The sequence below is a fragment of the Rhineura floridana genome, chromosome 3 (genome assembly GCF_030035675.1).
Source record: "Rhineura floridana isolate rRhiFlo1 chromosome 3, rRhiFlo1.hap2, whole genome shotgun sequence".
NCBI lineage: Eukaryota > Metazoa > Chordata > Lepidosauria > Squamata > Rhineuridae > Rhineura > Rhineura floridana.
In genome coordinates, this window is record NC_084482.1 from 9,466,043 (window position 1) to 9,486,684 (window position 20,642).

The following is a 20,642-nucleotide window of genomic DNA, read 5'->3' on the forward strand; positions in this document are numbered from 1 at the left end:
CACTCCTGGAATCTTCAGATAGAGCTCGGCAGGGCCGGTGCTGGCGTGTTTGGTGCCCCCCTGCAAATTATAAATCGTCACCCTTACCTTTTATAATTGAACTGCTAATATCGAAAATCAAAGTACAGCTAAAGAAGAACAAAGCAATCATAATGCCAAAATACAATTTAAATAATATCACAGAAGAATATAATGAATTTCGGAACCTCTTGCCATCATCTTTGAGAAATCCTGGAGAATGGGAGAGGTGCCGGAGGATTGGAGACGGGCAAACGTCGTCCCGCTCTTTAAAAAGGGTAAAAAAGAAGATCTGGGGAATTACAGACCGGTCAGTCTGACTTCAATATCGGGAAAGATATTAGAACAGATAATAAAAGAGTCCATCGGCAACTATCTAGATGACAATGCTGTGATTAGTAAGAGCCAGCATGGGTTTGTCAAGAAAAAATCCTGTCAAACTAATCTCATCTCTTTTTTTGATCGGATCACTAGCTTAGTAGATGGTGGAAATGCTGTACATGTCATCTATCTAGATTTCAGCAAAGCGTTTGACAAAGTCCCCCACGACCTTTTGATTAGCAAACTGGTCAAATGCGGACTACATGGAAATACTGTCAGGTGGATTCACAACTGGTTGGAATACCGTACTCAAAGAGTGGTCGTCGGTGGCTCTGCTTCGGACTGGAAGGAGGTTTCGAGTGGAGTGTCACAGGGTTCTGTCCTGGGGCCGATACTCTTCAACATTTTTATCAATGACTTAGATGACAGGGTGGAGGGAAGCCTTATGAAGTTTGCGGATGATACGAAACTGGGAAGGATAGCTAACACAATGGAAGACAGGAATAAAATCCAAAGGGACCTGGATAGACTAGAAAATTGGGCTGAAATTAATAAAATGAAATTCAATAAAGACAAATGCAAGATTCTGCATTTAGGCCACAAAAACAAAATGCACGGGTACAGGATGGGAAATACCCGGCTTAGCAGTAGTGTGTGTGAGAAGGACCTTGGAATTGTAGAGGATTGCAAGTTGAACATGACCCAACAGTGTGATGCTGCGGCAAAAAAGGCAAATGTGGTTTTGGGCTGCATAAACAGAGCTATAGTTTCCAGGTCAAGGGAAGTAATAGTCCCACTATATTCTGCATTAGTCAGGCCTCATCTGGAATACTGCGTTCAGTTCTGGGCGCCTCATTTTAAGAAAGATATAGACAAGTTAGAACGGGTTCAGAAGAGGGCGACGAGGATGATAGCCGGTATGGAGAACAAGTCTTATGAGGAAAGGTTGAAGGAACTTGGCATGTTCAGTCTGGTGAAGAGAAGGCTGAGGGGTGACATGATTGCACTCTTTAAGTACCTGAAGGGCTGTCACATAGAGGAGGGTACAGATTTGTTCTCTGCTGCCCCAGAGGGTAGGACTAGGTCTAATGGTTTTAAGTTGCAGGAGCGTAGATTCAGATTGGACATTAGAAGGAACTTCTTGACAGTAAGGGCAGTTCGGCAATGGAACTGACTGCCTAGGGAGGTGGTGGGATCCCCTTTGCTGGATGTCTTCAAGCAGAGGCTGGACAGCTATCTGCGGGAGATGCTCTAGCTGTGGATTTCCTGCTGTGAGCAGGGGGTTGGACTCGATGGTCTACAAGGCCCCTTCCAACTCTATGATTCTATAAAGATCAAATAAGGAACAGATTTGAGGCTTTAAACTTAGTTGATAGAGAACAAGAAGAAAAGCTATGGATTGAAGTCAGAGAGATTATCAGGGAAGAATGCAAAAAGACAATACCTCTAGTTAAAAAGAGAGAAAGACCTCAAGGGATGACTGACAAAACTCTTAAAATGGTTAAAGATAAAAGGAAAGCAAAAGGAGACAGAAACACGATCAGAACCATAACTGCAGTAATACAGTGACTAGTACATAGGGACAAAGAGAACTATTACAATTGTTATTGTAAAGAAATAGGACAACAAAAAAAGGTAGAACGACAAATTAAAGGGAAGTTTAAACCAAGAGTACCCCCACATAGCCATGAAGCTCGCTGGGTGACCTTGGGCCAGTCACTGCCTCTCAGCCTCATGAAAACCCTATTCAGAGGGTCGCCATAAGTCAGAATTGACTTGAAGGCAGTACATTTAATAATAATAATAATAAATTTAATTTCTGTGTCGCCTATCTGGCCAATGGCCACTCTAGGCGACGTACAAACAGTTAAAACACAATAAGATAAAATACAATAGTACAATATAAAAACAGTACATTTACATTTACATTTAGGGATGTTGAATAATCAACAGGGGAACACACTGACTGACCTAGACAAAATAAAAGATGGAAGCAATACACTGAAGAACTATATAAAAGAGATGCAAGGATGACAGATTCATTCACAGAGGAACCGTATGAAGAAGAACCAGAAATTTTAGAATGTGAGTTGAAAGCTGCTCTTAAAATACTTGGAAGAAACAAGTCACCAGGAACAGATGGCATACCAGTAGAGTTGCTACAAGCTACTCAGACTGAATCTGTCCAAATTTTGAGCAAAATGTCTCAAGAAATATTGAAAACTAAACAATGGCCCACAGACTGGAAGTGTTCAATATACATCCCAATCCCAAAGAAAGGGGATCCCAGAGAATGCAGTAATTATCAAACTATTGCCTTAATATCCCATGCAAGTAAAATAATGCTCTAGATTCTACAACAAAGGCTCTTACCATATATGGAGCGAGAAATGCCATACGTCCAAGCTGGATTTAGAAAGAGAAGAGGCACCAGATATCATATAGCAAACATACGTTGGATAATGGAACGGAGCAAGGAATTTCAGAAGGAAATCACCCTGTGCTTTATAGATTACAGCAAAGCCTTTGTGTAGATCATGAAAAATGATGGGATGCTTTAAAAGAAATGGGGGTGCCACAGCATCTGATTGTTCTGATGTGCAACCTATACTCTGGACAAGAGGCTACTGTCAGGACAGAATATGGAGAAACCGATTGGTTCCCAATAGGAAAGGGTGTGAGACAGGGGTGTATTTTATCACCCTATTTGTTTAATCTATACACAGAATATATCATACAGAAAGTGGGATTGGACCAAGATGGAGGTGTGAAAATTGAAGGGAGAAATATCAATAATTTAAGATATGCAGACGATACCATGCAGAAACCAGTAACGATTTGAAACGAATGCTGATGAAAGTTAAAGAGGAAAGCACAAAAGCAGGACTACAGCTGAACGTCAAGATGACTAAAGTAATGACAACAGAAGATTCATGTAACTTTAAAGTTGACAATGAGGACACTGAATTTGTCAGGGATTATCAATACCTTGGCACAGTCATTAACCAAAATGGAGACAATAGTCAAGAAATCAGAAGAAGGCTAGGACTGGGGAGGGCAGCTATGAGAGAACTAGAAAAGGTCCTCAAATGCAAAGATGTATCACTGAACACTAAAGTCAGGATCATTCAGACCATGGTATTCCCGATCTCTATGTATGGATGTGACAGTTGGACAGTGAAAAAAGTGGATAAGAGAAAAATCAACTCGTTTGAAAGGTGGTGTTAGCGGAGAGCTTTGCACATACCATGGACTGTGAAAAAGACAAATAAAAGGGGGTTAGAACAAATTAAACCAGAACTATCACCAGAAGCTAAAATGATGAAACTGAGGTTATCATACTTTGGGCACATAATGAGAAGACGTGATTCATTAGAAAAAATAATGCTTGGAAAAACAGAAGGAAGTAGAATATATAAATCCAGAGAGTTTTGCCTCACTCTCACCGCTTTCTCCACATATAGAGATTCCTCTTTGCTCTTGTGGAAGTGATCTGTATCTCTCAGCTTCCTCATCTCGCAACACCTTGACCAGAGTCAATTCTATAGCCAGCTGGGAATGGATTTAACTGAGGATGAGTGTAATGTAGAGGCTGTGGATGTCCCTGTTTCACTATCTCTGCAATGGTGAACTTAGTAGGTGGCCATAATAGGCACACCGCTATGCCTCAGCCCCATGGGGATAATAGTGACCTACTTTACAAGGCTGTTGTAAAGATGACTGAGATAATGCATGCAGAGTGCTCTACAGAGTATTCTTATTCATTCTCAAATTGTCAGTGCTACCATAGCTGCTCAGTGGTGATTTAATGGTGACTTACCTGCCAGCAAGCTGACCTGTGGCACCTGCATTGGAAAGATCCAGAAACCGGTATGAGAGTGCCATTGGATGTTGTGCTGCATTGCTTCAAAATACACCACTTGGCACAATCATTAACCAAAATGGAGACAATAGTCAAGAAATCAGAAGAAGGCTAGGACTGGGGAGGGCAGCTGTGAGAGAACTAGAAAAGGTCCTCAAATGTAAAGATGTATCACTGAACACCAAAGTCAGGATCATTCAGACCATGGTATTCCCGATCTCTATGTATGGATGTGACAGTTGGACAGTGAAAAAGACGGATAAGAGAAAAATCAACTCATTTGAAATGTGGTGTTGGAGAAGAGCTTTGCGGATACCATGGACTGCGAAAAAGACAAATAATTGGGTGTTAGAACAAATTAAACCAGAACTATCACCAGAAGCTAAAATGGTGAAACTGAGGTTATCATACTTTGGACACATAATGAGAAGACATGATTCATTAGAAAAGATAATAATGCCTGGAAAAACAGAAGGAAGTAGAAAAAGAGGAAGGCCAGACAAGAGATGGATTCATTCCATAAAGGAAGCCACAGACCTGAACTTACAAGATCTGAACAGGGTGGTTCAGAACAGATCCTCTTGGATGTAACTGATTCATAGGGTCACCATAAGTCGTAATCGACTTGAAGGCACATAACAACAACAAAGCCCATCTGGGGGCCTGAAGAACGGTCTCTATAAGAACTTTATAAACTTTCAAAAGGCCGGAGTCCCAAAATTTGCTTCTCACCCTCTCCCAACTTCTCTTTCCCCATGTTCCTTTCCTGTTTATTTATTATTTTATTTCTACCCCACCCTTCCTTCCAGCAGGAGCCCAGGGTGGCAAACAGACACTAAAAACACTTCAAAACATCATAAAAACGTGTTGTGTGTCTTGTAAGCTGGGAGCGTCTTGTCTTTTTAGTCTTAGAATCACAGAACAATAAAGTTGGAAGGGGCCTATACAGCCATCAAGTCCACCCCCCATCAATGCAGGAAATATTTTTTCATCTGTCTTTTTTTATTCTTTCTGGGAACCTGAAGGGTGAGGTAAACCTGCTTTAGACCAAAAGCTAGATAAAGTAAGCTGAGATGTATTTGCGATTCTGTGACTGGATGAGGCCTTCTCAGCTTGCCTGCACCGACGCAACAATGAGCGGGTATTATGGGATGGGGGCACCACAACGCCCGATCCTGCACGACCCTCCTCAAGCCCTTTCCTGTCTCTGTCGCTTTTCCCCTTTTTCTCGACGGGCCTCCTGCTCGACTTTTGCCTCAGGTCCGAGCACGCTGAGGTAGCGTTTTCTTCTGCCTCTCCCGCTTCTTCCCGCCCTCCATTTCTTGTCCCCTCACTCCCCTGAGGAGGAAGCGGCGGCCAGCCTTCGACCAGCTAAACGGGCTGACTCTGCGCCCTCTCCCAACGGTGCCTCATCACCTCACAGAGGGTGCAAGAGCCCGCCAGTCCTCTCAGGCTGGGCCGCCGCCGCTGCCGCCACAGCCATGGATGCTTGCAGAGGGAAGAGAGGGGAAAAGAAAGTACGAAATGGAACTGAGGAGTGTTTTCTGGCTTCTCCCTTCTCATTCGGAGCGGAAAGGCAAGGAATTGAGTCTCTGAGCGGCGTATCGGTGGGGCTTAGGGGCACCAGAGGCACCCCTCAAGCATGGCACCCTCCTGCCACGCTTACCTTGCTTACCGTGTTATGCCAGCCCTGGAGCTCGGAGAGACTGTCTGTCTAAAACTCTGGAGTGCTGCTGCCAGTTAGTGGAGACAATACTGAGCTAGATGGACCAGAGGGCCTGATTCAGTATAAAGCCACTTCCTATGTTCAATGTGAAAAATATGGTGTGTGTAAATACTATACTATAACATTTTATCGCGGTACCCATTAGTTTATGAATTTGGCACTTGTGAATCTGTTCCTGAGTATAAAATATTACATATGAAGTACCCTTATATATTATTGCTTGCTATTCAAACTCTTCTCTGGGCTGGGGTACTCTAATGGCCCAAATGGTACTCTAATGGCTGCAGCATTTCAAAGAGCAGAAAAATGTTAAGCAACAGTTTGCCAAACAGGTTTTTATTTTTTTTTAAGTTATCGTGACTCGCCCTGGGACCTCACAGTGAAGGGTGGGTAAGAAATCAATCAAACAAACAAATGTGCCTTCTGTGGGATGAAGTAATGCCATTGCACACCTGTGGGAAATTCTAGAACTGATTTAAGTATCTGTATCTAACTTGGCAAAAATGTTGGTTTCTGGTCTGACCTTAATATGCACATTTAAAATCCAGTCCTATGAGTTGCTTTATCAGCACAAAAGTTAAGAGGATTGTTCACTTGAAAGGGAAAACCAAATACAGCTCATAACTATATATTGTCAAAACAATCCCAAACTAGTGGAGGAGAACAATTCGAACTCAAAGCTGCACCAGGTGAAACTCAGATACAGTTCTAGGTTCTAGAACAGTGGTTCCCAACCTGGGGACTGTGATCCGCAGGGGATCCGTGAAGTAATCCAGAGAGGTCCACAAACAGTAAAGAAATGAATTATTTATTAATTTTTTTAAAAAAAGTCTTCACTCCCTGGATGCTGTCTGCTCTCCACTGCCACTGCAGATGACACCTCCCCCTTGCTCCAAATGAGAGGGGAGAACTTTTGCTGAAGCGCCAGAGCATCTTTCAGGCATGCCAAGTGCAGGCATCTGCCTATACCACGCATGGCAGATGCCAAAGGAGGCTGAGGGAGAAGCGACCAGGAAGCAGAGGGGATTGCTATCGCTGACTCCCGTATCCTTGCACTGCTGCTGCTGCTGAGACCCTTGCTCAGAATGAGAGGAGAGGGCTTTTTGTGAAGCAAAAAGAAGCAAGGCTGCAAGGAAAGGCTGCTTTCCCTCTTCCTTCCTGGCAGCCAGCCTGCCTGCCTTTCTTGGCTCCTGCTTCGCTGCCACCTCCTTAAAAAAATTATTCTTATTTGTGAGGCCACCCAGATCTCACCTTTGGAGATGGAGACAAGGAGCAGTGAGGAAACTCAGGACTTGCTCACTCCCCATCTCTGAGGCTAAGTGTGTGTGCCAGTGTCCCCCCTTTCTTCCACCTACATTCCACCCTCCCAATCTCATTCTCCAAGATTCTGCGGCAGTTGAGGGTTCCCCCCTCCCTCGTGCCCAAATGCATGCACACCTGCAAATGCTTGCAGGAGGGGCAGGTGTGTTTGTGTGTGCACGTGCGCTGATCTATCTTCTGCTCCTCTCTCATTCCCCAAGTGCATGCTAACCAGTCATCAGTTCTGATGATCATCCCAAGGCCTAAATGCACTAACCCCCCTCCTCAATCTAGCCACCCTTTTGTCTAGCATCTCCACCACTACCACACTGCTGCTTCTTGATGATGATGATGATGATTTTTAAAAAGCTCAGCAGGTTGGCTGAGGCTGGGGTCCACATACAACAGCCAAAATGTATTTATTTAATTATTATTGCATTTATATTCCACCTTTCCTCCAAGTTGCTCAAGGCGGTGCACATGGTTTCCCCCCCCCTTTCCATTTGATCCTTACACCACCCCTGTGAGATAGGTCAGGCTGAGAGACTGTGGCTGGCCCAAGGTCACCCAGTGGGTTTCATAGCTGGGTGGGGATCTGAATCTGGATCTTAGTTCAACACGGCTGCTTTCACACATGGGGCTAATAGCGCTAGTTTAAGGGATTAAAAAGGTAGCACTTCGTTCCGGATTTCAAAAATCCCTTTCACACTGCAGGACCTCTTGCGATAAGGAACAGGACTTTTTCAGCCGATATAGTGGCATTTTGCGCAACTGTCTTTCACACGCTGCAATGAACAGAGCCTCGTTTTCAACCCTCTCCCATTATACACATGCGCACTGCAGGTCAAGTATCTCATCCCGTTGCCATGAAACCACTCTCCCTTTACCTTCTGCCATATAGCTGAAATGCTGCTATCTGCTATTTGTGTGACAGGGCTGCGCAACAGAAGGGCGGGAACGCACTGCATGCTGGGATGACTGTTGGTAAGGGCGGGAATGCACTGCATGTTGGGATGCCTGTGACGTGAGCAGCGGCAGCTAGCGCAAAAATCCCACGATCTTCCGTTTTCCCAGCCTTGCTATCGGAATTTTTCTGGTATCATTTATTGCGGAAATTAGCGCTAAACTTCCTCTACATTCCACCAGAATTCCAGAGCTACATACATTACATTACTTGTAATTCATTACTTTTTTGAGTAACGAGTGGGTAATTCCTTTACATTTTGATTGTAATAGAACTAGGAGTAATTTTACTACTTTTGTGGAGTAATTGTAATGTTTCCAGAATTAGTTTTGGGCATTAATTGGGGGGGGGGAGCAGGGGAAGTCTTCTGCCCCTCTGATTTGTGGATGAAAATCATGTGCCTCAAACTGAGCTTCTGTGCAGTGTCGCTCTTTCCTCATGCTCTGTGGATGGGTAGGAGGTGATGAGGGAGGAGGCAGAGAGTAAGACGGGGTGGAGTGGAGAAAACAATTATTTTAAAAAATGGATAGTGGTGGTGAAGAATGGAGTGGAGGGAAAAAGGATCCAGAGGTCAAGAACATGGATAAAGGAGGAGAAGGAGGCAGAAGCAGAATGGAGATAAAGAACTGTGGAGGTGAAAGATGACAACGTGTGTGTGTGTGTGTGTGTGTGTGTGTGTGTCTGTGTGTGTGTCTGTGTGTGTGTGTGTGTGTGTGTGTGAGAGAGAGAGAGAGAATACTGTGTTTGTACTTGGCACACAAACTGGCCTCTGGCTACTGTGCTGCATTTGCAGTATTTTAACTTTTTTGCATCTCAGGGGAAAATGTTTGCTTGAGTGAGTGTCCCTTAGTTGGTGGCAGGACAGGGTCTGGGAGATGGTTAAGTGAGATTATGCTGGCTGGCTGAGTGGGTGGGGTTGCACTTGGTTTGACGTGCAAAAATCTGAGTAGTGGCCTCAGCCTCCCTCCCTACCACCCTTACCAGTGGAGAGACCACCATTGCTATCTTATGAATAAAAATAATTATTCTACTACCTCTGTATGTGTTTGTTTATTTTTAATGTTGTTTTAGGCTGCTTAGATGTGCAACAAGGCCAGCACCTTGTAGGCGGGTTTTTTTTAAGTACAGTAGGGCCCCGCTTTCCCGCACTTCACTTCCCAGCGTTCTGCTAATGCGGCGGCTTTGATTCCCTGTTTTTAAAGCCGATTTTGCCCTTTTGCGTCATTTTCGCATCATTTTCTCATCATTTTTGTGCGACGTGCCCCATTTTATTCAATGGGGTTCCGCTTTACGGTGATTTCCACTTTATGGCAGGGGTCTGGAACGGAACCTGCCGTATAGGGGGGGCCCGCCTGTAACTGAAATGTAGTTGCAGTGATTACTTTGGAGGAAAAGTGATCAGTTACTTTTAGAGCAATTGTAATTGTAACGGTAATTACTACTTTTTTGGGGCATGTAACTGTAACTGTAATTTATTGCTTTTTAAAAGTAATCTTCCAAGCTCTGCTCTCGATGCAACTGCCATGGTCTAAGGAGACAGCCGTGGGTGCCTGGCAGGCAGACTGAGGCTCAACAGTGATGCCTAGGTAACTGCTGGCTACAGCTGTCACCGCTGCCTGCATGGCCTGGCAGTGCTTACTGAAGCAGAGGCCGTGGTTGCTGGGCTCCTGCTGAAAGCCAGGCTGGGCAGTGGCAGCAGCTGAGCCTCCGCAGATCTCCTGCAGCAACAGGGGTTTTACTATAAATATTGCAGGAGGAAATGAAACTGACAGAAAATAGTTGTTGGTGTCTATTGCACCCCCCCAAGCTCCCCCCCTCTCTTCTGTGCAATTGACAAGAAACAATGAAACTGACAAAAAACCCTCCCCCTCTCTATTAGCAATGTGGATACTCTGGAGGGACTAAAAATGTATATTTGGGGGCAGGGCCACAAGGAAACAGCGATACTAAACCTTTCCAGAGGAACGGCAATTGTGTGAATGGAAAACAGCAGATTGGAAGGTGGGAAGTGTGAACCTTGCAAATCTATCATGATGCCAAAAGCTGCGTCTTTAATCCAAAATTTAACCTTCCTGTGAATCAGCCCTTAGATGAGGGAGAGTGAAGTTTGAAATGCAGCTCAATGAAGAAGCTCAATAGGTGGCATTGGGCAAGCCACTGTCTCTCAACTATAGCCTACATCAGCCTTCCCCAACCTAGCACCTTCCAGATGTTTTGGCCTACAGCTCCCACCAGCCCTAGCCAGCATGGCCAATGCTCAGAGATCTGGGAGTTGTAGTTCAAACCATTTGGAACACCAAGTTGGGGATGACTGGCCTACGTCATAGCGCAGTTGTGTTTGTGAAAATTTACCATAGAAATGCTAAACAGGAGATGGAAGGCAGATATTAGTATGCTGTTTCATACCAAAATTTGGGATCTGTATGAGGCCCGAGAGCGGAAACTGAGGCTAGAGGGCATCCAACAGGGCCAAGCTGTCCATCCTCTTTCCCAATTAGGGTTTCCAGGTTCCTGGCCTGAGACTGATCCTGTATCTTTAGGAAAAGAGAAAGTCAGCCAAGTGCAGGTGTTCTTGCAACACTATAATGAGAAAAACCACAAGGTGGAATTCTCCCTTCCCCCTGCACAACTTTTAAAGATACAGAAGACCTCTTTGTTGCCAGGCCTGGCCTCCAAGAGGCCTTCTGTATCTTTAAAAGTTGTGCAGGGGGGAGGGAGAATTCCACCTTGTGGTTTTTCCCATTACAGAGTTGCAAGAACACCTGCACTTGGCTGACTTTCTCTTCTCCTAAAGATACAGGATCAGTCTCAAGCCCTGAACCTGGCAACCCTGTTCCCAATTCCAGCTCATATCTACTGGATCCTTTCCCAGTGTTTGAGAAAGATGGATCCCAAGAACTCCTGGTTCCCTTCACCAGAACCCAGTCTCCCAGTGAGAACTCTGGTTCCAAACACACATCCTCTGATCCTCCCCTTCTAGACCTGTAGGAAACACCATATTGTCCCATTTCCCTTTTCATAGCAACTCTCCATTTCCCGCCCTTTCTGGGTCTGTCAGAAGCCCCATTAAAGTGATGGGGATTAGAGGGATTTTAACAAAATGAGCAGCAGCTCCTGTCAATAACAGCTGAGATTGGAGAAGGCAGGGGGGAGCCTGTCAGGCTGTGGCTGCTCATCATGGCATGTGTGCGAGCAAGAGTGTTTCACTAGATCTGTATTGCAGAATGTGTACAAGGCAGGTGGGTTTACATCTCAGACTCTTCCCTCTGAGTTTCCTTTAGGATTTTCTTGTCCTCATGAATGTTGGGCATGTCTCGTGAACTCACAGACTGTGAGAGAGTAGGTGGGCCAGGCTGGTTTCCCAGGGCCCTCTGACCCTCTCGTGTGTTGACAGCTTCAGGGTGCCAACTCAAGAATACAAACACAAACTAATTGCTCCTTAACACCTTTTACCCCCCAGTTGTGCTCATCAATCTAGTGTGCATGTGTGAGCATGAAAGGTAGATTCCACCCCACAACCTTTTCAGGGCCTCTCTAGACCAGGGTGGGGGAACCTCAGGCCTGGGGGCCAAATGTGGTCCTCTGGGCTTCTGTACTTAACTCTCAGGGCTCTTCCCAGACTATGCTGCCTTCCCGGGCCACAGTCTTCCTGGCCCGGCTCCTCACTCTTTTAGAGGATGTTTGCCTGGCTGAAATGTGTCCTTTAACAGTTAAACGTCTCTTGCTTGACTGGATGGAGGATGGCGAGTTGTGTATGTGTGGGTAGAAACCTGACTTTGCATGGCTGAAATGCCACCTGTTGCATGGTCACCTCTGTTGCTCTGCCCACTTTTGCCTCTGGCCCATCTACCACTGGAAGGTTCCCCAGGAGGGAATGTGGCCCATGGGCTGAAAAAGATTTCCTGCCCTTGCTCTAGACTAGGCTTCCCAAACTGTGGTCTGTGGACCGCTGGTGGTCCATGAGCTTCAGTCAAGTGATCTCCAGCATGTCCACATTAAATTTTCATACTGATTGTAACTGTATTTGTGTTCCTTCTTTTGTTTCTTAAATTGCACTTTATAGAATTTGAATTCTATGGAATGCAAACTCTAATACTATAAAACACAATGTAAGAAATAAAAGAGGCAATAAAAATACAATGAAAAATCGCACACCGTCTAGTGCAGTGCATTACAATTGCTACAATAGGCAGAAAAATAATTCAGTGGTCTGCCAAGACCATCAGCAATATTCAAGGGGTCCATGGAGGAAAAAAGTTGGGAACCACTGCTCTAGACATTTGGCTGCTTGAAGTGAAGGATAAGATGGCAACCCAGCCCCCCAACTCAAATTCAGTCTGAAGGAGTCTCTCTTTCGCCAAGGTTTCTTCTGAAGCAGAGATCTGTAAAGACCCCACCCTGGATAGAGATGAGCAAATATATTGATTTTGTTTCTCTCAGTTTTTCATTTTTTCCAATCTTAAGTTCACGTCTGCATTTTTCCACATCAATTTAAAAAATGTTCTCTTGAAAATTCTTTAGCATTTTAGTGTGAATTTTTACTATACACAGTTTTGTATGCAATTTTGCCTGGTGTACACATTTTTGCAAAGCAATTTCCTTGCTATGATGCATTTTTGTACACATTACTTTGATGGAGAACTATTTTGCAAAATGTGGAGAAGTGCAAATTTCAAAGAATGGCTGCATCCTTTGCATGTATCATCAATACATGAACTGAACAATCAGTTCATGTATTGTTTCAGAAAGTGCAAATTAGGTCAGTTTGCCTTTAAATGCAAATCTAATTTCTCCCCCATCCCTACCCCCTGCCACCCCTTAGCTGTTCAGCCTCCTTTCCTGGGAAATGCCATTTGTAAGGCCTGTCCCTCTACTCACAGCAAAAAGGCGAAGCACATTGGCCACCATGATGGAGACAGAGCTGGCAGAGGCCCCAATGACGGCCACCACGCGCTCAGGCTTGGAGATGATGGGTGGCTCACCATTGGAGCAGCGGACGTCAGAAGTGTCCTTCTGGATCAGTGCCTGGACAAAAGTCAGTGACTGCTCCAAGGCATAGGTGTCACGGGAGCATGTGTCCAGGATGCGGGCCCCTAGCGTCATGTTAGGGAGCAGGTCAGAGTCACTGTTGATCTGGTCCAGAGCATAAAGCATGGCCTCCATCCGGTGGATCCCCTTCTCTTTCTTCACTTCCCCACATGGCACTCCGGCTGGGCCCCGGGCGTGCACTGGGAACAGCCCTCCTAGCGTGATGTCCCCTTCTATCTTGATTGAGTGCGGCTGGGTGGCTGCTTGACCACATACCCAGCTTGGGCCAGATCCCAAGGCCCACAGTAACCACAGGCAAAGCAGGGGCAAGTTGCCAGGGTCCATGATGTGTTGTCTTGCTTGCATCCTGTGATGCTTATGGCCTGGAAACAGAAGAAGGGAGGGTTAGAATGGGGTGGGGGTAAGAGTCTCATTCCAGCATCCTCCAAGAATTGCCATTCTGAGTCAGGATGCTTCCAGTCTGTTGCTGTTTTCCAGTGGGATTCACCCACATCCTGGGAAATTCAGTGTGCACAATTATAGTTGATTGGGAGGTCTTGTGCCCCCCCGAAAGACCTGACTTTCTGTGATAAGGAAATCAATGAGGAAATGTATTGGAGATTGTTGGATATGTGTGTGTGATGCAATGCTGACTAACTTCCCTGCAAACAAATCAGCATGAATGCTCAATAAACAGGTCATCTGGAAGTGTCCAAAGACTCTGGTGGACTTAAAAGAACATACTCAAATGAATAAGACTTTTGTAGTGTCTAATACAGTCTCACACAGCTTAGAGACAATTTTAATTAAGCAGTACATAAATAAAATTAAATGTACAGGGGTAGAAACACACTTGCTGTTCTGCCAGTTCCAGTGTGTCTTCACCTCTCTTTTCTGAAAACGGGCACACGACACTAGTCAAACCCTGCCCCTTTTTACTGTAAAACCTGGTGGGAGCAGCTTGAGTGCGTTTTTTAAAAAAAGTTCAAAGAGATTTCGCAACTGATTGGCAGATCAACCCGTTCCACCTCTAGGTGTGGCCAATGGAAATGCTGTAGGTGACTAGTGTGTTCACAGCCCCAGATGACTTGTGTATTAAGCCTGATTTGTTTGTTCAAAGTTTGCAAGAAGGTTAGATGATACCAGCTATTGAACATTCATTCTGATCTGTTTACAGAGAGGTTAGATGACACTGCATCAAGGCAAGTGTTTTCCCCCAAAAGTTTGGCCATTTTGCAATAATAAAAGTGACAGAAAACTGCACTAGAAAGTGTGGGATGAGGGTTTGTTGTGCCAGAACTCCCAAGCAACTATAATTGTGCAACCTGAATTTGGTTGGTATGTGACTGAATCCCACCCCAAAGCAGCAACTGTCTGGAAGCACCCAAAGACTCTTAGAAGATGCAGACAGGATGGCTTCATTAACAACCAAATGTATAGAATCTATACATTTTTTCTTTTGCTTTGTGTACTGTCTAGCCTGATGAAGAGTTATAGAGAACTCAAAATCTTTCACACAGTTTTGTGACATTTGGATTGGCCAAATAAAAGGTTTTGCCCAAATAAGGATTTTTTAAATGTTTTTGTAATATGTTTGCAAATTGCCTTGACAATTAAAAGGCAACTCATAAAATGATGGTGATGTACAACACTTGACATTTCACAAGTGCTGACTGGTAAGTAGCACAACGTTTAAAGATACAGAAGACCTCTTGGTTGCCAGGCCCGGTCTGCAAGAGGTCTTCTGTATCTTTAAAAGTTGTGCAGGGGGAAGGGAGAATTCCACCTTGTGGTTTTTTTTTCATTACAGTGTTGCAGGAACACCTGCACTTGGCTAACTTTCTCTTCTCCTAAAGATACAGGATCAGGATCAGGCCCTGAGCCTGCCAACCCTAGCCTTCAGGGATGAGGCAAGATAAAGATCTGGCCCACTGGGTCAAAAAGGTTCCCTACTCCTGATTGACATGGAAAAAGCTGAGCAAGGGTATGGCTGGGAGAAAGAGAGAGAGGTTTGATAGGTGTGCAGTAAGATGGGTGGTGAACCTCTGGCCTTCCAGATGTTGTTGGACTACTGCTCGCATCATTCCTGAGTGATCAGTGGCTATACAGGCTGGGGCTGATGCGAGCTGGAGTTCAGCAACATCTGGAGGACAATATGAGAATGCTGTTACTTGGGATACAAGTTGCAGGAAATGAGGAATGATGGTGGGTAGGCGGGCAGGCAGATCTATTGGCTTGGATATGCAGAACGAGTAAAGAATTAACTGTGAGCTCTTTTGGGGAAAATGTACCGTTATCACAAACTTGTAACAATATTTAGGATTCTTTAAATAGGTTTCAGCTGCTGGCTCTGCTGCTTTATTTGCGGTTTTCCTGTGCCAGACAACCTGTTTACTGAGCATTCATCCTGATTTGTTTGCACAAAGTTTGTGGAGAGGTTAGATGATGTTGGGTATTTCTTGTGCATTCATTCCGATTTGTTTGCTGGGAGGTTGCATGATGTTGCCTCAAGCAATCATTATCCCTCACTTTCCAGTACATTTTCCAATCTCTTGATCACAAAAATTGTCTGGTTTGGGAGGAAATGGGTTTCTTGCACAAGAGCTCCAAATCAACTTTAATTATGCAACCTGAAATTGTGATTGAATCTCACTGGAAAAGAGCAACAGTCTGGAGGGATCTGAGATTGCATTTTTATTATTTTTGCTATTGCAGTATGCCATCTTGAAGCTGTTTTTGGTGAGCAGTGGGATACTGGTTCGGTAACTAAAAATAAATTATTTCCTTTGATTGTATAGTTGCTGAGAAGGTTGTACAAGCTGTCCTACAGCTGTATAAATAAAAGCTAAGAAGAGCTGTATAGGAAGGTAATAGGAGGGTCTTTCTGCGTCTTCAGGGGTTTGCACAATAAAAGCACATTGGTTTCTCATTTGGAGTGTACACATACCCTTCCTCCAGAAAATGCTGTTGTTCATAGTGATATATTGTTGTTTATAGTGACAGCCAGTGTGGTGCAATGATTAGAGTATTGGACTAGGACCTGGGAGACCAGGGTTTGAATCCCTTCTTAGCCACAAAGATCCCTGGGTGACCTTGGGACTAACCTACCTCAGAGGGTTGTTGTGAGGATAAAATGGGTAGGGAGAACCATGTACACCACTTTAAGCTCTTTGGAGGAATGGTGGTACATAAATGTAATGAATAAATAAATATAAATAAATAAAACCAGATTTCCCGTTCATTCAAAAATGCAGTATTTTATGTGCTAGAAAATGTAAAGCTTCTCTCATTCATTGCTATGGCAATTACAGCAGGCTGTATCCAAAGCTAGTTCTTCTCAGAGTAGAGCCATTTAAATTAATGACATAAGGTAGGCATGTCCATCAATTTCAGTGGGTCTACTCTGAGTAGAGCTAGCATTGGATACTGCCCAGTGATTTTCATGGGTGCATTTATCAGATGTTTTTTCATGCAAATAAGGATGAACTCCACCACTCTCCCTGCCACTTCCAATCTCCCTGTAATTTTTAAATAATTGTTTAATATCTCCTTCATCCTTTGAAGTTTTCACATTCCTCTCCAGTAAAACTCATGCACAGGTGTGCTCATTTAGTGTGGTTTTTTTAATTGAGAAAGAGCAACATGGTTGTTTCCACACATCCCTGTCGCTTCTAGTGGAAATTACCACCCCCTCTCTTCATCTACTACACATGAAGGGGATAATGCGCTGTTGGCACTGAAAAGTCACTTGTGGGAGAATTGCACCAAGGGCCATTTGTTGCCTGAGATAGAACAACCAAATGGTGCCCCTTTCCACTCATTAACATGAGGTAGAATCAGCCAGGAACCCAGCTGCCATTTGTTCAACTTGGCTTGTGCAGGAGGGAGAACTTCTCAGTTGCTTGCATCCCCCCCATGGGTCAAACCTGTTTGATCTTTCTGTCTGCCACCCTAACGGCCCAAACATTTGCCACCCGAGACAACAACTTCTCCTACCCTCATGACAGGGCTGCTTCTGCTGGCGCAAGGGCTAATGTTTGTGTTTGTGGGAGGTCCACTTCCACTGATCAGAATGAAAGCTCCAAAATCAGGCTGGCTCACAAGACACAAAGCAACCAGGAGTGTGTGCTCCCCACCTCCCCAGTTACTCATCACTGCAAGCATCTTGGTTACAGGTTATAATTTATTCTGCTTTTACTACACATGTGCACTTTATATCTACTAAATTAACTTTATTGATTAGCAGTACAATACCATTTGATCTAGGCTAGGTATGTTATTGACAGTTCTAATATTGATTGCTTAATATGGGTATAATATTGATGTGTTAGATATTGTTAATTGTCCATTGATATGCTTTATGCTTATTTAAGCTTTTTTGACATGATATGAAGCAGGGATTCCTCACTTTTGGGGGCCAGGGGACACATTTGGAAATCTAACACTGTCGTAACTGCCACAAAACACACATTTCTCAGAAGAAAAACTGGTGATGCCCAGACCTCCCCAAAAGTTCCTGCTTCAAATGTGAGTAGTGCCATTTGGTTGTGTTTTTCCCCTGGAGAGAAATAGGTTTGTAAGAATTTGCTGCAGTGAAGGCAATTCTAGAGCAACTCCAATGAAATTCTTATGTCTTCTCTCTAAAAATGTTGCCATCCAAACTTTTTCCTTCCACACACTCACCCTTTCTGCCATTGTCTGCTCAGGCTGTACAGCCCTCCCGACTCCTTCTGGTAGCCCTCTTAGTAAGTGATCGAATAGGTCAGGGACGGGGAACCTTCAACCCTCCAGTTTTTGTTGGACTCCAACTCCCATCATCCCTGACCATTGGCCATGCTGGCTGAGGCTGATGGGAGTTGGAGTCCAACAATGTCTGGAAGGCCACAAGTTCCCCATCCCTGCTATAGGTGGTTCCTGCAGAAACCATGCCTGGAGCTTTAGTATTCTGGACATGCTATGCCCCCCATCTGTCCTTGTTTGTAGCTGCTCTCAGTGAAGGCTGGTTTAGGAATACCACCTGCCAGTGTTCCCCCTGCCCAGAAGAGGAATGCTGCAGTGAGTACCGGGGAATCCAAGTCTGGAATAGAAGTGGGCTGTGGCTTGGCTTCTGGAAGCTCTGCTTCCTCACATACACCCCCCCCCAAATGAAATTTCACTATTCAGAATATAATCAACACTTCAAACAGGGCTATGTAAATGTGCTTATTGGCCAAAAAAGAAAACAAAAGAAAAAAGCTTAGAAACCTAAGAATTTGGAATATGATGACAAGGACTGAGGCAGTGGAAATAGGTATCAGGGAGCGGAGTTCAGTAGGTAGACTGCAGGGGCCTGGGAAAGTGGACGGGCAAGGAGCTGTTCAGGGTGCTGAACCTCATCCAAAGTCCTGCTGAACCCACCTGTCATCAGGATTTGCCTGCATATTTTCGTGCTATCCTCTGAAGCTCTAAGGACTAGAAGCATCACTTTTTTTTTTTAATTAAAGGAATCTGGTTTTTATATGAAAAATTCAGATCAGGTCTGAATCCAATAACAAGCACTGGATTCTGTTTGAAGAGGGACAGTTAGGATTGGTAAAGCTTGGAAATGGGGCAGGGGGACCTGGCAAATGTTGACGTAGAGGAGAATGGAGATGGCTTTGGAGGAAGTGAGAGGAAGGACAGTGGTACCCGCCAGGACTGAGGACCATAAATACAGAGCTGTGATTTTTGAGCACTCGCGTGTGCGTGTGTAATTTATTTACTTCCCTCTGTGACTCTGGCAGTAGCTGAAATGCAGCTGCTTAAAGCTGAAAGTGGTGTGCCTGCCCTGCAATGAAAAGTGCCAAAGCCTGGGCCACTGGGATAGTAGCTTGGTAGCAGCGAGAAGGGAATGCATTTGTCCGGATCAGGCTGGGGGCAGCGGATGAAAATGGAGGGTCTCTTCCTTCCAAACAGGATTAAAAGGAAAGAGGGGCTGGTTATGCAGGTTGGCATGGACAGGGTGGGGTGGGGCTACAATGGACCCTGACCCTCAAGACAGCCATGTTAGGTGGCAGGAGGGAAGAGGAGACCAGTAGCAGAGGACCTGCTTTCTCACCCCCCCACCCCCACTGCAGCAAACCCCTTGCCTTCTGCGTTGCACCAATGGTTGTATCCAACCCCAGCCTTTCCAACCTGAGCCTGGGCAAGGCCAACTTTGCTTACTTTGAAACATAGGAAGCAGCCTTATACCAAGTCAGATCATCTAGCTTCATATTGCCTGCAATTAGAGCCTGCTCCCAATTCTTCCTTTGCAGGTGGAGGCTGAAGTTCTAATCATGAGATGCCATATGGTGTCAGGTGATTTGCAGGGGAGCTGCCCCTGCTCACCGGTCAAAGTAGCCCATGGAGGGCTGGCCACCTCCGGATCTGGCCCTTTATGACTGAGCTCCTCCTATCTTGTCCTTTCCCATCTTATGGTCTAAGGTTGTTGGGGTGATTTACACTAGCTCAAGGCCTGCCCCTTTCAGTCCAGAGACATCTTTGCTTAAGAGGCTTATAGCAGCTCAACTGATTGATGAGTTGCTCAAACTGAGGAGCTGGACCAGATACAGCCTTATTGGCTCCTCCAATCACCCAACCTTGCTGGGCTTAGAAGGTACAGTACTACCTCTGGCCATGTGTAGCAGTGGCACTGCAGAGCAGCAGAGAGCAAGGCCTGCCATTCCCTTTGGCTGTAAGCTGTCCCGGTGATTAGGGTAGGGATGGGGAAGCTTTTTCAGCCCGAGGGCCACATTCCTTCTGGGCAACCTTCAGAGGGACAAGTGCCCAGTGGTGGGTGGAGTAGCAAATGCAATTTGTACCTTTGTATGGTAGCCTGGTTTCTACACACACACACCCCTCTCTGTCCTTCATTGAGGCCAACGAGAGACATTATCAGAGCTCAAGAACACTTTCACAGCCAGGCAAAAACACTGCAGGAGGGTGCAAAACAGGGCCAGTAGCAGGTGTGTCCTGGGGAGCATTCTGAGGGCCAGACAAAGAGGCCTGGAGGGCCACATTCAGCCTTGGGCATGAGGTCCCCTGAAGCCTTGCGTTGGAGGTTGCCAGGTCTCCTGAGGTTCAGATTCCAAGGAGGGGGACAGCCTGTCTCCTAAGGATGATGTCTGCATCCGTAGTGTAGCAGCTGAGGCTAATAGCAACCGATGGGGACAGAGGAGGCCACTTGCCAGGTTGAGGACAGAGAACTATCACTAGCAGCTAAGGGATAAAGCCTGGTGGACATTTGGCTGGAGTTAATCACAACAGCGTTCATGCCTGCCCCCTTGGTTCTGACACATCACCCTGAGGTTTTACTTCTCCTCCTAGAGGTCCCGAGAAGGAGACTCTAGCTCTTCTTGAAAACATCAGATCAAATCCTGAGATCTAGCAACTCTACCAGGAGTTGCCAAATACAACTTCTTTCA

General features: G+C 45.2%; 1 protein-coding gene across 1 annotated transcript in view; it reads right to left on the reverse strand.

Moving 5' to 3' along the window:
* The window catches only part of LOC133382022 (metabotropic glutamate receptor 6-like), a 42,265-nt gene extending 28,702 nt beyond the window's left edge, over window positions 1-13,563 (reverse strand). The window contains exon 1 of the mRNA XM_061621676.1: window positions 13,069-13,563. Within this exon, the coding sequence (XP_061477660.1) occupies window positions 13,069-13,563 (495 nt within the window). The remainder of the gene's footprint in view (window positions 1-13,068) is intronic.
* Window positions 13,564-20,642: the final 7,079 nt, after the last annotated feature.